We start from the raw sequence: 19,008 nt of genomic DNA on the forward strand, positions 1-19,008 counted from the left end.
TGGCCAACAATAGCGTAACAAGCGATCATGTTTAGATGGAATAAAAATTATGGGCTGTCTTTCGTCACGGCGCAGTAACTTCGCTAGCTAAAAGGAAAAGAACACCATTAAAACACAGTCACTCACTTGCTGCCAATTAGAATAAATTCTTGTAAAGGTCGAGAATTAATGGAAGAACCCAGACAATTATATCAAAAATGATAGCTACAGGTATTACCTAGCTTGTAGCATTGCATAGCATTGAGTTTGAGCATAGAAGGCTAAGGCATTGCTGGCTGAGCAACATATTAAATGAGTTTTTTTGGAGGGATGATACATAATAAATCTGCTCATTACTTTTTTAATGAAAATATATATTTTAAATAAGAAATAAGCATTTTATGAAAGTAGTGAACACTCCAGGCTATGGCATTTTATGAACATGGTCACATCTGAAACTGGTTCTCTGACTTCATGTCATGCTTACAAACTACTTTGAGCTACGCAATATTTTAAATTTTATGGCTTTAATAACAGCAATGTCTGCTGGAAGCAAGCTTCATGGCTTGGTACTGGCCACCAAACAGACTTTCAGGGAGCAAGGACACATGTACAGCAAACGGTCCCCCTCTCTTTTTTGATTTGAGTGACTCTTAGCTGTGAAGAGGATTGGCTGAGGTCACCACAGGAAGCTGAAAGCATTTTCCTATCCGATAACGCTCTGCTACCGGCCAGTGCTGACCACTGGGCTCTGACGTCAGTGCTTTCTCTCGGGGAGGGTGAGAAGACAAGCGGTGATTCAGGGGCATCCTGCCGTCGTAAAACCATTTCCGTCCGTTTCATCTTTGCGAAAACATACTGAGGCATCTGTGCATCAGCAGATGACCATACTGTAGGCAGACAAAACATAAAGTTTCCAAAAGCTTAATTTATTTAAATCAAACGACATTTCACTGCGGAAAGTGAAAGAAAACCACAACGGAGCATCACACAAGATCATTGAAGACCATGTAATGAAGTCAAATAATAAAGAATATTATGACCCCAGCAGCCATTCACGCGAACTACAGCCGTGTAACACCCCCCCCCCCCCACCCCGCCCAATGGGCCCTGTGACTAAACAACAAAGAAACACATCGGGTGTGATGTACACCTCAACAACAACAAAAAAAGAGAAGCAGAAAGGTTAGCATGTGATTAAACCACCTTACATCTTATCTGGAGAACATTCCCACCTAAACCTGTCTCTCAAAGCAGCCTTTTCCATGGTGATTAGCAATTAAGCTCACCGGCTTCCAGGTGCTCACATAAATCACCTCCCATCACAGTCTCATAGTCCCTGCTTCTTCCTGTCACCCCATTGGATAAAACCATCTGTACTAAACAAAAGCTTACGTGTCAATACATCCCTGAGCATTGTGGAACTGTCCCTGTGTCTATATGTCTTCCCCTATGGTTCTGGGGAAATGTTATCTTCTGCCAGCCACTGTTTGCGGACGATGGTATGACAGCAAAGCCGGCTTGACTTGAACTTCATAAAATAAGGCCTGAAAACAATGCAATGCCTTCAGGAAACCTGAAGAACTGTATGTAAGACAGATAGTTTTGGAAACTTCGCACCTGTAGTCACCAGCACTCAATGGTGACTTGTCATCATGTAGTAACGCCATCGGTCTTCCGTTTCAGCCAAATGTGGCTCGAAGATTTTCGGAAAAAAAAAATCCATTAAGTTCCAAAAAGTAAAGCTTGAATTTTCCATGCAGCAAACACTACGCTGAATGCAGACGGATGATGCGTTGAGCTGGCATACCCTGCAGCAGCCTGCATATGTACTGAACATGTGCAGAGTTTATTTTGTTGCCGTGATTCCCTAAACAATACAGTATAACAACTCTTTACATAGCATTTACAGTTTATTTGGTATTATAAGTGATTTAGAGATGATTTAAGGGATATGGGAGGATGTGCATAGGATCTTCTCAAGTACTATGCCATTTTATATAAGGGACTCATGTATCTATGTTTTTTTTTGGGGGGGGGGGGGGGCAGGGGTCATGGAACCACACAGATACCAAGGTACAGCTGTATTAAACAAGGTAATGCACTTATTACTTATATATTGATATTACTATTTGCAGGAGCATTAGACTTCAGATAATTGTTTGTAAAACAGTTATAGGGTGGATTGGTGGCCTCACACATTCATGGTTGTGGGTTCGATTCCCACCTTTTGTTCTGTACGTGGAGTTTCCATTCATGTAGGTACACTGGTGTCCTCCCACAAGTGACACACATGCTGTTTAGGAGGATATTTATGTTATATTAGGTGGATGCTTGTGTCATAGCATTTATGAATTCACACTTACAACATGTATTTATAGTTTTCTGCAGGATATTTTAGATATTAACTTGCCTGGTATGTCTACATATTTTTTAACTTATTAATTAGAGCAATTTGGACACACTTTCTCTTTCCACTAAGCTCTCATGATCTGCTCACCTTCACTTAATCCAGGGGTGTCTAATTTAATCCGCAAGGGGCCGGTGTGTGTGCAGGCTTTCGGGATAACCTTTAGGTCAGCTGTTCAAACCCAGGTGTGAGGACTCTTCAGCCAGTCAATCCTCTAATTAGTAATCTAATTAGGGAGTCGCAGCGAAATCCTGCACGCACAGCGGCCCTTTCTGGGTAAGATTGGCCACCCCTGACTTAATCTGTTTATGCATCAGTTATTGTTGACTCCTCGCCAATTAACAGTCGTGATGCAACCTCTGGAAATCACACATGGATGCACCAGATCAGAATTATTTAACGTATGTTTCAGAATGCCATCTCTCTGATTGGGTCAACCACAGAAAGAGCATGTTATCTTTGAAAAATATTATACTGACCCGCCTTGATCAGAGGCTGGGGTGCCTCTAGTGGAAGACCAATTCGTTTTCAAACTCAGGCAACTGCAAATATTGGAGACGCTGGTACTGGCATATACAGTAGGCTTGTGTTTTGGTTTTCATAAGACTGGGCTTTGTTCCTCTCCATTCCACTGTATTTTCAGTCATATAACTTTCAGTCATATACAGTATAAAGGTCCATAAACATTTATATACTGCAGGTACAAACATAGGAACATTTTGTTGGTTGTCAGTCTGAATGTTGTGTTAGCAAACCAAAAAAAATGGTTTCAGATCTCAGAGTCACCAACGATTCTGTCTATTCCCCTGTATGGCCAGGAGGGGGCACTGCTGGCCCTCTGGAACCCTCTTAATTCTTCTCAACTGTGTTCTACTCAGTATCCCCAACCATAATGTGCTAAACATCCAACACCTGAATCGTGTCAGTCTGTCATTAGTCTTGTATATATTTGCGCTTACCAGTCCTGTGTTCCCCAGTGCTGTCCGATACCTGTCATTGCCCCCGTTCCCAGCAGGTCTGCATAAGGACCTACCCTATTCCATCTATTGTACCAATAAGGTCCCCTTCAGCGGTTCTTTCATGACACTCAGGCCACCAGACACCTGAAAAAGAAAAACATATTGGCCGTGATTTATGGAAACAAACCTGAAATTATAAACTGCTTTATCAGGTTCGCTCACCTCTTATAGGACATGTATCGCTAACCGTTAGTCAGGGTATCTCAGTGCTGATGTAAGTAAAAACTATGAAAAATGAAGCACAATCAGCAGAGGTGCGAACTACTTCAGCTATTTTAAAATGAGCTTAGTCTTCACACTCAGCAACCAATCCTATTACTTTTTATATATTATGAATTACTTATTATTGCTTTATTCGATTTAGTTGGTATATAAAGTGCGAATAATGAGTCCTGGCTGTAATATATATATATATACACACACTACATTGCCAAAACTATTGGGAGACCTGCCTTTACACACACCAGAAGGACGAGAAGGCCTGGCTCACAGTCTCTGCTCTAATTCATCCCAAAGGTGCTCTATCAGGTTGAGGTCAGGGCTCTATGCAGGCCAGTCAAGTTCCTCCACACCAGACTCGCTCATCCATGTCCTTATGGACCTTGCTTTGTGCATTGGTGCGCAGTCAGGAAGGGGCCGTCACCAAACTGTTCCCAAAAATTTGGAAGCATGAAATTTTCCAAAATGACTTCGAATGCTGCAGCATTAAGAGTTCCTTTCACTGGAACTAAGGGGCCACCCCTGAAAAACAACCCCACACCATAATCCCCCCTCCATCAAACTTTACGCTTGGCACAATGCAGTCAGGCAAGTACCGTTCTCCTGGCAACCGGCAAACCCAGACTGTCCATCGGATTTTCAGACAGAAAAGCGAGATTCCCCACTCCAGAGAACGGTATGCTTTACACCACGCATTTAAAAACGTAGCTGCCTTTCTAAAATCATTCGCAAGACTTTAGTAATATGACGTACTATTATTCATAAAGTTCCATTGTTCAATCAATTTCTCAAATAGCATAAAGTTAATTCATCAGCGCCTATTATATCAGTACAGTTATTAAAACCCCGTTTATTATTAAAACGTTTTTTGAAATATTAATCATCTATGAGTTACTACTTACAGCATTCTTTCTATAGAATGTGATGCATGGTATGCACGCCTGATCTCCTGATTACAACGCCATACACGTCTGTTGTGTTTCAGGAAAGAGCTGACAGAGAGCAGTAGAAGATGATGCGTGAAATGACAGCCTAAGTAGCGGCTGCACGTAATAACCGGCTCGCCGATGACGGTTCAAAGTTAAACCACTGAACATAAGCGCATCTTGGGCGACGTTACAATCAGGACGAGTCTGCACTCAAACCCGAGTCAGCGCGACGATCCAATCAGAGCCGTGTTGCGACACTCCTTATTTAAGGTCCTGATTGCCCGATTGTTGGTTTCGTCGTGTAACATGTAATTTAACACAACAGAGAGTGTGCGGTGGCGGCCCACACAGACACCTCCCTGCACTTACAGCGGCTGGTGATGCCTTTACGTGATGAGAATGTGGGGAAACCAGGCGAAACTGAGAAGGAGCGCAAGAGAAAGTACACAGAGAGATGAGGCAACACTGCCTCCTGCCGGTCTTTCTTTATTGCTTTTTATTCAGTTGTATTATTTCTAAACCTGAGATTGTATTAACGTAGGCTGTAAACTAAATCCTACCAAGTTAAACAATTATTTATGCAATTGTTTAACTTCAATTGTAATATCTTTAATTATATCAGTTATGTTAGTACCTGGGGCGGCATGGTGGTGCAGTGGTTAGCACTGTTGCCTCTCACCTCTGGGACCCGAGTTCGAGTCTCCGCCTGGGTCACATGTGTGTGGAGTTTGCATGTTCTCCCCATGTCGTCGTGGGGTTTCCTCCGGGTACTCCGGTTTCCCCCCACAGTCCAAAAACAGTCGCTAAATTGCCCATAGGTGTGCATGTGTGAGTGAATGGTGTGTGAGTGTGCCCTGCGATGGGCTGGCCCCCCATCCTGGGTTGTTCCCTGCCTCGTGCCCATTGCTTCCGGGATAGGCTCCGGACCCCCCGCGACCCGATAGGATAAGCGGTTTGGAAAATGGATGTATGGATGTTAGTACCTGTGTATCGGTTCTCACTTCCAGGATGTATCTTGCTTCATCTCCTTTGCATGCAAACAGGAAAGGGACCTGTTTAATGTGTGTATGTGTGTGTGTATGTATGTATACCTCGTATGTATGCAGGGATGGATAGATGGATCAATACGATGTCATTAAAGAAAAGATATCCAACCTACTGCCAACTCACTAAGCTGGAAGCAAGTATGTGGTATAAATTCAACTTAATATTAAAGTGCAAGTCGACTACTCATTTCTGTAAACACAATTCTACAGGAGAACTTCTTGTGTTTATGTTATAATTGTAAATTATATTATAATGCTACAAATAGATAGAATTACTGTTCAGTGTTTCGTTTTAGTCTTTATTCTGTGTTCTTATCTGGTGATGGAAAATATGCAACTTTGGCACCTTCGAGCACCAGTCAATGTCTCCCTCTAGTGGACAGTGAGTTACTCAACTGAAGGCTGATTCAGTCCGTCTCAGTCAGTCAATTCACGTGTTTTTTTTTTTTTTTAAGTGTCACTAATATAACAATACGGGTTGCCTTTTTTCACTGGGAACGTAAAGTTTTATCAGGACAAAAACGCATATACTTTAACCATAAACTGCTATATTAAAGTTATCATTGTGAATATTTATATATGTTATTGGTTTAAAGATAATTACAGTTCGGACGTCAGTGAATAGAACATATAGACCTTTGTTATTTTAGCAAAATATCACAGATGTTCTGTCCCATGAATACGTGTCCATAAACTAAAGTGACACGTCATCTCTGCTTCTTTTTACCTTTTATGCATGTTTTAAAAACATAAAAAGAAAAATATGTGTGATGATTATGGATGATCCACTATTAATTATGGAAATACAATACTGCGGGGTTTCCTTTGAAGGAATGCTGTGAAGTACAGATGAAATGCTAAATGCACCGTTTTCTTCAGCAGATGAAATAATTGAGTGGAATAATATTTACATATTAAGTCAGCTGGTGTTCAGGTCAATGTGCCTTTTCTCTTTCTTCTGACAGAAGAGGAATTTGTACATGCGGCACCTGTGGAACACTTTGGAACTACTACTGAAACATCGTCTACCAACTTAAGTGTGATGTGCCAAGCATCCAAGATAGAGCACTAATGTTAGAAAAAATCCAGATTTACACCCAGGGTATTTTTGTCTGGCCAGCTGAGGTGAAGAGACGAGGAAAAGTACATTTAAGTGAAATGAAACTGCAGAGTGACACTGATGTCTGTCACGATGATTTCTAAGAATGCGTTTCTATCATCCATGGGATAGCATGCAGGGAGCGAAAAATGTGACCTTATCAAAGCCTCGTCAGGGTCGCAGAGTCGTCGTCTGGTAAGGCGGGAGATCAGAAAGGCCAAGTGTGTGACTCATTCTTGCTTCCCACCTAGCAGCTGATAAAAAATCACCATCACAGTCTCTGATGACTGGTTGCCCAACCTAAGAAGTTTTGGAAGAGCTGAAGCTAAATTAAGACTCTTGCAAATTGGTACTTTTGCTCTGCTTTCCCCTAATAAGGATTAACTTATATATCAAATTTTTTTGGTGGTTTTGTCTTATGTAATACATAAGGGGGGGGGGCATGGTATTTTAGCAGGTAGCACCTCCAGGAATGGGGGATACTATTGGTCTGGCTGTGAAGTTTGCATGTTCTCCTTGTGTCACACGGGTGTTTTCCACATGTTGTTCTTCTGTTCTGCAGCTCAAGGACATTTAGTTAGACAATCTGGTGTCTCTTAAAAAAAACTGTCCACAGAGTATGACTGTATGTGTACATGCTCAGTGATGGATTACGCATCATGTCCAGGGTGTATGCCAATCTAACCTTGTACTGCCTGGGAGAGTCTCCAGCTGACCCTGAATGTGATATGTGACGAGAAGATGGATGGATATAGCTCTTTATGTATCAAAAGATAAAACGATGCTTTTAATGAGAAAACGCTTTATTTTCAGCACCTAAGTACAAAACAGGCACAATGGACTCTTCTTTACAGCAATAAATTATATTTTCAGTCAGAGTATGGAAAAAAAATGTTTTGGAAAATATTTTTTCTTTGTATATACAGCCATCAAACTAGGAAGTAAATTAAATCCAATAATTTAGATAAAAGTGAAAACTCTGAATAACTAAGATGCTAATAAACTGAATTACGATGCAAAGACCATAGTTTCTGTAAGATAGTTTACTGGTGTTTAAAGCTGTTTAATTGATGCCAGTGGTACTGCAGTATGGATCACTGCACCATCTGTGTACCTCACAGCGACAAAAAAGAAACAAAATTTGTATCCATCATATCCAAGATAACCAGACCATGTCAATCATCATACTCTTAAAAATTTTATGCAAACCATACTAGGACACATTAACATTTGTTAAGTACATCTTTTTAAATTCTTTGTATATCGATGTGTCCAAAGTCTTTTTTAAGCAGCATACTTCATGTCTCATTTTTAATGCATTCAGTGCAAATTATGCACCACACAAATTAACTGGGATTATGTGTTTGTGCGTGTTTGGCAAGGAGCTTGAATGGTGTTCAGAGCAAACACACAGAGTATAACTTAGAAACTGTTATATATCGAAAATATTGAATAATTTAACAGCGACTGCTATCAGGAAATAGACCATAAAGTATAAAGACAGAATGATCTCAGTTCTCATATACCGACAAACTGCTTTCAATCATGTTTGCGTATTCCAATACAAATGAAACATAGTACTACGAAGTAAAAACAAACTAAACCATAACATAAAAATACAGTACATACACTCAAGAACAGGGCAGAAAAGGAGAGATGTATTTGCACCCTTGTTCAACACCCCTTGTTTATGTCTAGCTTCCTTGCTTCATGGCGATAACTGACTTGAGCCCTAAAACAGAAAATGCCCATTCTCTGTTAGCTCTCACTTGTGTGACCAATTATCCCGTGATTCAGGGCGAGTACCTGGCCAATGGAGAACTAGGGGCAGACGAGCAGTTAACACAGGAGGAAAGAAGAACGAGCAGCCTTAAATAAATCTTATCCAGTTATTTTATACTATGTCTTAGAGACACGAGTTCGCCACTAGGTGTCAGTACAGAAAGACACCATCATTCTGCTAATACAAATTCTGTTAAGACAAAACTATTTCTCTCTTCGCTTCCATCAGGAAGGAATTACAGTATTTTATACTGATCATGTGACCAATGAACCATTATGGACAACAAACCACAAAATAACTACAAAAATAAAATGAAATTATGTCAAATGCTTTTGTTTTAGGGGGTAAGCTTAACACAGAATGATGCTCACATGCAGGACAATAAGTGCTGGAAAGACAAGAAAAAACACCTTTCCTCTTCAAATAGCAGACTGAGTATTCATAGGATTTGTAACAATAACATCTATTGTTCAAAGGCTTCTCGCTGCTGATTAGATTATGGACAATTCCCAGATTAATTAGTCCTAATTATTGATAGAAATGGGGAATATATTGGATTCTATTTCATACAAACACTCCAGTTTTAGTCAAGTACATTACTGCATTCAAGAAGCTGTATAGTTCTTCTGGGACAAATGTACTTTTAACCCCAAGAATGTGTCAAACATTATAAAGTCTAAAAAGAAATCTGAAACTGGAACAGTGATTGCTATTTCATATATTATAGGATTAACTTAATATACAGCAAAATAGAGGATGATCATGATCAAACGATTCAAGGAAAATAACATGAAAAACAAAAATTACAAGAGCAAAGAGACTGATAGTAACGCATTGGGCTATACAGCAGCAAAATGGCCCGTTCTTTAATGGCATCTAACCAAGAAGGGAAGTGCAGTCGTCTCCACGGGGAAACACTGATGACTCCCATAATCCCCAAGTGTGACATCACTGGACGGCGAGCAAGCTTGGGCAATGGATCCCATTTATCACACTGCATCATCCAATATATCCACACTGGCAGGGGGCGACAAAGATTCTGTATCTGTGTCAGTTACCCCTCCCCCCCTCCTCTCTTCACCCAAATGTTCATCTCTAAAAATGAAACATAAAAAAAAAACCATCAAGTGCTTTTGACTCACATCAGCAGTGATGCTTTGCAGAGACCGAGCAGTAGGAGCGACATCAAAAGGGTGACATGTTCCCACATAAAAGACATGGCCTGTAATTACAGCCAATTTTCATTTCGCGAAACTCAGAAAATTAGCTATTTATGCCTGTGCTGTCTACCCAGAAACTGAATATTTTATTTTTTTTATAATGAAACCTCCCATATCCAATATGGATTACCTAACACAATACAATATTAACAGCTCAGGAGAAACATAACTACAAAGATCTATACGTATATATTACATATATATACACAAACACACTACATATATGTTATATAAATTAGCCATGTTCCTTCCTGCCAAAACAGCTTGGATGTAGATTTCAGGTTTTACTCAGGTCTTACTTCTCACTGAGATACTCCCTCTGACTGTGTTCGCACAAGAACACCCTGTGTTTTTATTTAGTTCAATGTATAGTCTGACTTTTCACCACTGATTTTGGTTTAATAGTGACAAGAAAGTTTATATGCGGCTTGTATGAGTAAATGGATAAAAAAAAAAACCAATTCTATCACTGCTAGAACAATTGTAATATACCTGATATAGACAGACAGCTCAGGTATCATGCCTGTCTTTGAAGATCGGTTATGCGCAATTGATTCCAAGTGAATCTATCTAAACACCTATTCATATATAGGTGCATTAAGAGGATGACATTATGTTTACATTGCTGTGGAATGTATAAAACTCACGATCTCGGACCTGACAGAGTATTAAAAAAATAGGAAATGTTTCAGGCATTACATGGAAAAAAGATACCGTGAATGAGAACTGGTCTGCATCCATCCACTTCAGTTCAGATTCTTAGCTATTTCATGTTCTTTGCAGAAATGTAACTGTCGGAGGAGCAGCCGTCTCTGTGATCATAAAAACCCACACAATCATTTGATGTGTCACAGAGACATGCTGCATATTTTGTTTGCATTACTTCAGGAACACAACCAAGGGTTAGCTTTGGCCCACTGAGGCCGTGGGTTTATAGCTCAGCTTGCGATGACACTGTAATCGGCACAAGCGATGCAGATTATATGAGGAAGAGGGAACAGGTAAAGTCTGTGACAATGTCAGAATCCTCACGGGACCCTTTAAATGATATATGCATCCGACTGGCGGGAGGCGTAGAAAAGGAGCCCTCCCCGGCCATCACTAAGAGGGGGCGGAGAAAGGGGTGGAGACAGGACTGTGATTGGTGGACTTGACGATGGTTATGACGCTGGTGGTGGCCACTTTGCTGGGCGAGAGCTGACTGCAGGTGACGGTCCGGGCGAAGCAGTGCAGGGCCTCGTACTTGGAGCGCAGCGCCTCCAGCTCCAGCCGCATGCTGGCGTTCTCGCGCGCCAGCTTGTCCACCTCGCGCTGCAGCTCCGCCTTCTGCCGCTCCAGCTCCTCCTTCTGCGTGACGCGCTTGATGCGGCAGCTGGCGGCGTAGCCGCGGTTCTTCAGCGTGCGCCGCCGCTGCTTCAGCCGCACCATGTCCTCCTTGGTGAGGCCGCGCAGGTGCTGGTTGAGCTCCCGCACCGACATGGCCACCAGCTCGTCATCGCTGAGGGCGGTCGCATTCTCCTCCGCCTCATTTTTCACCTGGAGGAGTGGGGGGGGGGGGGGGGGGGGGGGAGAGAATAGCAACATGTGAGTGGGCATCAGCAAAGGTCCCTGGATACGCCTGTACGGGGTTTCAAGGTGGCTCTTGATATGGACAGGCCTGTGTTTACCTGTAAAGCTTTAAAATGCGTCGTCATGCCCTGCGTGCATCCAGCTGTCCAGAATCCCTCAGAAATGCGACTGAAAAGACAGATCAAAGAGTATTAAAAAACTATCGTATTACGTTGGGTAGCATCGGAAAAAGAAGTGAAGGCATTTTATTTGGATTCCCCCAAAAAATTCCAGTATGTTGTCATTCTGTCACATGGCCTGTATTACAATATTCAAGACTATTGCCTCAGTGCCATCCAATTACTCCAGAAGGGCTGCCATCAAGCTATTTTTAACATGAAATTGCAGATAAAAGAAATAAACCATGTGCAAGCGATACAGGAGCACAAGCAACCGCTGACCGTGTTTACAGCCAACTGTCTTATTTGGGATCCACTAAGCTGCTTTGAGAAGAAGGTATGTTGCAACTATAACAAACAATTGTGGCTATTTTCAAAAATAGAATAGGATTGGTGGCTCTGTTCCATATTTACGGAAGTCAGTTCCTAGAAGAATCATTGGCTTCTGAATCCTGGACCTGTGGGACCAGCCACGCCGTGAAAAGCATCGGCACAGGGCCTCAGGGAGGAAAGGCTCGGGTCCGCATTGGCCTGCGAATGCCACCGTCCACACTAGACCTTCAAGGAGCTTCTTTGTTGTCCCTTGCCTGTTGTCATGGAAATATCCAGAAGAGAGAATCACCCCACCCACCCCCCAACCACAACCAAGCAACATCAAATCAGTGCCGGAAAATTGGTCACATGGGTGAGCAGAGAGTAAACAGGCTCATTCACAACATGGTCGCACACGTGGTACACATTAGCGCCCTTCAGTTGAAAGGGCTGAGGCGATGCGAAAGGCACATCACAAACAGGGCGGGCAGCTCGCTCAACACAAGAGCGCACAAACCACATAAAATGAAAAGAGGAAAGAAAACACGCGAATGTTCGCTTTCACATGATGCGACAACAAATACATGTATACTCTTTCTAGCATGCTAACGTTCCGGTTTGGCCAGATTGTTATGTTCTTCATACTTCTGCACAACTGGCAAATGGGAAAAAAAGATCCCACCAAAAGTTGACATTTCACAGAAAACAATTTTTGGAGTAAAGTCCGGTTGTTGTAACACACAAACAGGTGAAAACGCATAAAAGAACTGCGTGTTTCCAACAACTAACACTTTTAACAACACGGACAAAATCTGCATGACGCTGACAGTCTGCATTGCATGGCATTTCTGTCAGACAATGCTCTTTATCAGATTTAGGCCACGACTCCGCCAGCGAGATCCTATTACCCGGCACGCTCTGCAAAAGCATCTCGCCTGTCTTTATTTAACTTTCCTGGTTATAAATAACCTGACGGACTGACAAGTTTTGCAAACTTGACACTTTTTCTACAGCAAAAAGTAAAATAATAATAATGATGCACCAGCACCCACACTAAGTGGGGGATTCCTCTTAGGACTTTTTAAACACAAAGTTTGTTGTATTTCTTTCAGTTTACCACAAACAAAAGGACAATACAAACGGTATTTGCCACATAAGCAGCGTGGTCGGAATCCAACACCTTCCCGGCGCTGGCTGGATTTCTCAGGAATGCACATCTCATCGTCCCCAAGCTGAGGGGGGGGTGTTTCTCCATCTGACACACTGGTTACCATCAGATACCTGGCCACCCAATGGCTTCAGCTGCCAGTCAGTGCAGTAGAGCTAAATTCTTTTTTTTTTTTTTTTAAATCACCCATACAAAAGCTGATTTTGTCATTACAGGAAAGATGAAATACAGATTAATTACAAGCACAAAGCCAATGGAGTCAGCCCTTCTGTTCTTTTACCGGGAGTCATTTCTCTTTAGGGGTATTCAGAAAGCAACAAGGAAATGTGCCTGCTTTGCTGAAATGAGAAGGAAAAAAAGCAGGAAGATCCGCGATTCTTTTCTAGTTCTGGTTTAACTGGCAAAGTAACCACTGCACATTGCGAGCAAATGGGGGGGGGGACAGCACCTCGCCGGTGGGGGGACAGCTATGTCAGATGCTGGGCTTCTTTCACAAATAACATTCTGTAGCACAAACTTGAATAACACTTTGTGTCTCCGTTTAAAAGGAGAGAATTGCTTCATAATATATTTCACAGATATGCAAACATATCTCTATAGCCCCTATATACTTATTGATTAGTATATTTAACAATGCCTGACACGTTAGACTTAATTGCAACTATAAAAGAAATTAATAATATGACAAGATTGGCTTCTGGTTTGGAAATTAATTACTTGAAATGAAAGAACTACATTAATCCTTGTCATCATTATAGGTAAACATTCATGAAAACCATATTCCAGCATCTTCAACCACTATTCCAGTTCTTCTAAAACATTATGCAAACAATTAACATGCAAGCCTCTCTGTCAGGGATAAGTCGTAACTGTATATATTACTTCTGTGTAGACAAGAGTACTGGCAAAAAATATTGGAGGAATAGCAGTGTTCAGCTTGTCATGTGATATCAATAGTTGGCCAAATTATGCAAGTCATGCAAATCTGAACAGAGATCAGACAAACTGTGACATGCTTAAGAGGCAGGGATCCCCGAAGCTGTCAGTGTGATTTACAGTGTGAACCGAAGGCCTTCCAACACTCTAACAAATTCCAAACCTAACTGAAATCTAAGGAATGTATTACACTGCAAAATGGGGGCAAGATGGAAAACATTCACCCGCTAGATTACCATAACAAACTTTGTAACTTGGAAACCACTGGGCCATTGGGGATCTCTGATACACAAGGCTCCTGACGGCAAAAAAAAAACAAAAAAATTTAAGAGGCGTGCAAAGTCAGCCCGAGAATGGGACAGCCTCCTGCCCACACGCGGCAGACCGCATGGCTGCAGACTCCAGCGCTGTGACATAGCGTTCCTGTGAGTCAGCCGCACCTAACCTTCACTGGGAAGCTGTAGATGGAGCAACAGCCCACCATCAAATGTGTCTGTCACCCACCCTCACTCACCACCACCTGTGGGCTTCCATACACGATTTACAGACAGACTGTAAACCCTGAGAAACTGCAGGAATTCATCTTCAAATAAAAACAAACAAGAGATGCAAATCTAGCAAGAATTAAGAACTGTAAATTTCAACAGAACGATGTTTGTGACTGGGATTCTGGTCATACATATTTCTTTTAAATGCCAAAAGCTATAATCTCATTGCGATGCAAAACTATTGTCTATTTATTTCAGTTCAGAAATTTATAACATTGAGCCAGCAAACAAAAAATGAGCAACGAAAGTCTCTCTATTTTTACTACTATCAAAACAAATATTAAAATTGCTAAGAAAACTTTCTTGGGAAAGTTGGCTGACCACATGCGTGGTTTGAGTTTAGAAGGTAAATTCTCATCTTGCCACACAGATTGCAAATCCAGACTAAGACAGAAGTGAAAGATCTGGCAGATGATAAAGTCAGAGTAGATCTTTTTTTCCTCAAAAATTACATGCAGTTCATCTCACACCAACAGTGAACCTGCCTAGTTGGTCAACTACCAATTTCATCAGCCAGCTTAGTGTACAAAAATACATTTCTGACAAAAGGATACTTCTGAGCAGTGACTACGACACAACAAATAAAACATTCAAAACAGGCACGAATTCCCAAAGCTTGTTTCTCCAGACATCCAAACAGCTTAATTACAATGAACAAAGTTACTGAGACAGCCAGTTTATGCAGAGCGCGTACATAGGCTTACCTCACCGCACTGAATCAGAAACCTGCTTGATGGCTCCTGTTTTTTCCCCCATCTCCTTTCGTTCAGCTCAAACACTCCACTCAGCAGAGATCACAGGAACGGCGTGCTGGTCTCGCCGCAGCTGCTAATTTCCGTTTTGTGAATGCCTAAACTTTTTTTCTAATCACCGTGTGGCTTTCACATCCTTACAGGGAGGGAGAGAAGCCGTTTTTCCACTGTTTACAGCTCTGCTCGCACAGCAGCGCAGCACATTTGATGAAATATTATGTAAAGAGAAAGCATAGCATTGCTGTGAGTCACGCTGTTTACTGCAAGGAGCAGGACCAGAGACAGGGGATCACACCCTCTTAGCTAACGTATCCTGGAGGGTCCTGTTATTCAGCTGGGCGGAAGGAAAGGTCCGGCGAACTGTGGGAAATTACTTGGCATGGCTACAGGAACTTTGTGACCAGAAGGAGGACAGGAATACCTCTTCTTTCCAAGAGAAATTCAAAGAACGTGGGGGGGGGGGGGGGGGGGGGATTCCAAAGTTTTGAGAGCAATAATCAGCAATAGCTTGGTTTTAAAATATATATATATTGTGGCATTTCCTTCACTGAAGAGTATCCACATGTTTGTAAATCACAGCGTCATGGATTTGGCCTCATTCTACATAGCCCACTAAGTGATGAGTGCAGCAGTAATCCAGGGAAAACACTGGCGGCAAACAAGGAACTATTTTTGGATCAAGTTTTAATACCATACCTGCAAGTAAGGCTATATTCATAGAAAACAATAAAAAAATAAGGCAATTAAAACAATTTCAAAATTCCAAATAAGTTGTTTCAGATTGGCTTTAATACAAATTCAAGAACTACCTCAGATTAAACTTCAAAGAAAGCATCCTTGAAGGCATTCACTGAACGTTAGACAAATGGAATTACAAGAACGCAAACATGTACAAATATATAATCTGTATAATCATCTTAAGATTTATTTGATTACGTTTTATTACGTTCTCCATAAAAAAATTTAAAAAAAACTCGACAGACTTCAGGTGCATGTGATAAACCGTTTAACACGTTCAAGACAATTTATTGTGGAATAAGACAATGAAGAAATAGAAGTGACGACTAGGCTCATACTACAATGAGATAGAAAATTAGGCTTTTTTTAACCTTTTAACCGTCACTCCAGACGTTATTCCTAGCAAATTCTTCTGTTCTTCATGGGAATTGCTAGAAGTGACTCAAATACCGCTCTGGATGTTTTTTTCTTTCCCTTGAAAAATTGAGAATGTTTTGTGCAGCACATTCGGAGCATGTAACTGCAGAAAAGCTTGCCCATTGTTGGCACTTAATCAAGAAGTGCGGAGCAAAGCGGAACATAAGGGCTTCCGTGAGATACCGGTTTACCAAAACGGCTCCGGCCACTGTGCTGCACGAAGCACGCGTCCAGCACCAAGGAGCGCGTGACAAAGGGGCTGCGCGCGCGTGAGGCAGGGACACGGGACACCTTGCGCGAGCCCAGCTGAGGGGACACGCGGATCCCATGCTGTCAAACCAAAGCGGCCAACGACCGCCGAAAAAGAACCAAATCACCAATCCCCAGCGTAACAACGTTTCATTCATTCACTAACAATAAAACGTTAACTTAACTTCCCTTTTAAAGTACCAATAAAAAGCTATTCAAAACCTTTAACCCCCCGACGTGTAAGGGGTGCGCAGTCACCAGGAGGATTAAATGTAGTAAATTACATCGTAATGTAGAAAATGTATGCATGGCATTAACGTCATTTTGCACTACATGAATAATTGACAAAATGATGCATTTCTAGCGGTTTGTGGGCAAAATTTGTTTCTTGTTGCAACGTTTGCATGACTTACATTTTCCTGCGATGCTAAAACGGGCAAAGATGTCCAAGTTGGGAATGCGACACCTCGACAGTTTACTCAAGGTTAATGGTCAGGAACTTAAAGCCTTCGCTTCCGAGTATGACTTTCATACAACTACCCTAAAAACCTCTGTTCACCACGCCATTAATGTTTCTGACACAGTCGATACGTTTTCCCGCTGCATGCTGACTATAAACATTATTTCAACCGTGCCGTGTTAAGTTGTTTCCCGTAGTTCCATTTATTCCTCTATCAAATTAAAGACAATTGTGAAATTTGCCAAAGTGGAAATGAATCACAATACCCATCCATGACTCACCTTTCCTAAATAACAGGGTGTGGTTCCTCGGTAGTAAAAGAAGTCCAAAATATTCCCAGGAGAACAAACTATTTTGATTGGGAAACTGTGAAAATTTCCTCAAAATAATAAATTATAACAATAGTATTTGCTAAATATACAGTTCTTCGACAGTGTTACTATTACATATTCAGCAATATACAGATTTTACAATTATTGGCATATTGACATTTCCTGACCTGAAATTAGCAGATCGGAACAGACCGTAAGAATCGCATTACATACTCATAGGAGACCAACCAAATATGAGCTATTTTTACGCCGGCGAAACCACAACAAATGTTATTGAAGATCATGGTAGCGAGTCCGAATTACAATGACAATTAGGCTCACTCACAATTGCGATTTTCCAATGTAGCCTAAAACAGTTCTTTGATGCAATAAAGAAAACTAATCGTGTGCTCGAAAATCCTCAAATCAAATAATCTTGAGAACAAAGTCGGTACTGTACGCTGCTTTCTACGTTTCCTTTTCCGTTTTTAAATTAAAGTCTAACATAACGAATCATAGCAGGTGAATAATAATGCTAAACTGATAAAAACGCTTTAGAGTGTATTTCCATAAATTTTCCTTTTCAAGCAGTTTCTTTTTCCCCTTCAGGGAGTTTATTACCACGCCTCCCTTTTCAGGGTCCCCTCGAATGTTCAAACGGCAAACGGAAGCCTTTCAATTTACTTAAAACGCACTTCTGTAACTTGATAGTTTAAAAGTGACCTACCACGCAAGACACCTACTCCGGTTATCGTTAAAAAGTATCCAAACTATAACTAAAAACTTGCAAAAAACGTGAATCACGCTTTTCCTAAAGTAACTTGGCGACTGACGCTGAGATTTCACTTTACTGCGAACACGTGTTCCCGACTTTCCTCCAGCATTTCTGTTATTAAAACAGAACACGCTGAATCCTAAAATCATCTTTCATCCTACTTCATTTCTCATATAAAACTGTGTAAATTACCTTAACCCATCACTTGTTACGCATAATTCCACAGCGCTAGTTTCAGAAATACTTGTCCTCATAATGTAAACACCAGCTACTAAAAGAGGAATTTCGACAGATATTTTTAGAGGAGAAAAAAATACGTTACCTTGTAAATCGCTTGTTGTCCGAAATTTTTAGGGCTTGCAGTATAGCCAGTTATACAGTGGTGTTTGGTTCAACCCAGAGAGATCTTGCTGCAATCGAAGTGAAATCTATCTCTAAGCCAAAATAACTACAAAACAACAATGTATCGACATTCCACTCTATGCTTCCGCAAGCACTGACGTCACCCGCTCCTCGTGACCGCCCCTTCCATTCATGAAAATAACTTTGTACTGACGTCATTCCGGCGGGAAACTAGTGAAAGCCAGAAATAGCATGATCCCCGAAGACGCAGACGCGTCAATACTACAGCATATCAAAAAGATACTTGGAATAATAAGATTGATTGGGTGTCGTGCTAACGGCTCCAATTACGGTTATCAACGGCGCAGCTTTTCCGTTACGCCGTTAAGACAAACGATTAAGACGAATGAATATTTGAAGTGAGCGGACAAATTAGCCAAAACACTGTCAGTGTTGGGGAAGTTACAAAAGTAATTGTACCTGACCTTTCCACCTCTGTCTGTAATGGATTATTCTTGTGAGTAACTTCCCCAACTCTGAACACAGTACACGTTATTTGGCATAATTTG

The 19,008-nt window shown here is 41.4% G+C and overlaps 1 protein-coding gene across 4 annotated transcripts; it reads right to left on the reverse strand.

The window, feature by feature from the left end:
- Positions 1–7,486: 7,486 nt before the first annotated feature.
- On the reverse strand, positions 7,487–18,593 carry LOC125742412 (transcription factor MafK-like). Of its 4 annotated transcripts, none has more exons than XM_049014400.1 (3): positions 18,420–18,593; positions 11,372–11,441; positions 7,487–11,240 (listed from the first exon to the last, which is right to left on the reverse strand). In XM_049014400.1, exons 2-3 carry the CDS (start codon positions 11,396–11,398, stop codon positions 10,806–10,808), a joined length of 462 nt encoding a protein of 153 aa, XP_048870357.1. In that variant the 5' UTR covers positions 11,399–11,441; positions 18,420–18,593; the 3' UTR covers positions 7,487–10,805. The 4 variants fall into 4 exon arrangements, with proteins under 4 accessions (XP_048870357.1, XP_048870359.1, XP_048870358.1 ...); XM_049014402.1 differs by having other exon boundaries at positions 17,293–18,593; XM_049014401.1 differs by lacking the exon at positions 18,420–18,593 and adding an exon at positions 15,100–15,612.
- Positions 18,594–19,008: the final 415 nt, after the last annotated feature.

The sequence above is a fragment of the Brienomyrus brachyistius genome, chromosome 5 (assembly GCF_023856365.1).
Source record: "Brienomyrus brachyistius isolate T26 chromosome 5, BBRACH_0.4, whole genome shotgun sequence".
Lineage (NCBI taxonomy): Eukaryota > Metazoa > Chordata > Actinopteri > Osteoglossiformes > Mormyridae > Brienomyrus > Brienomyrus brachyistius.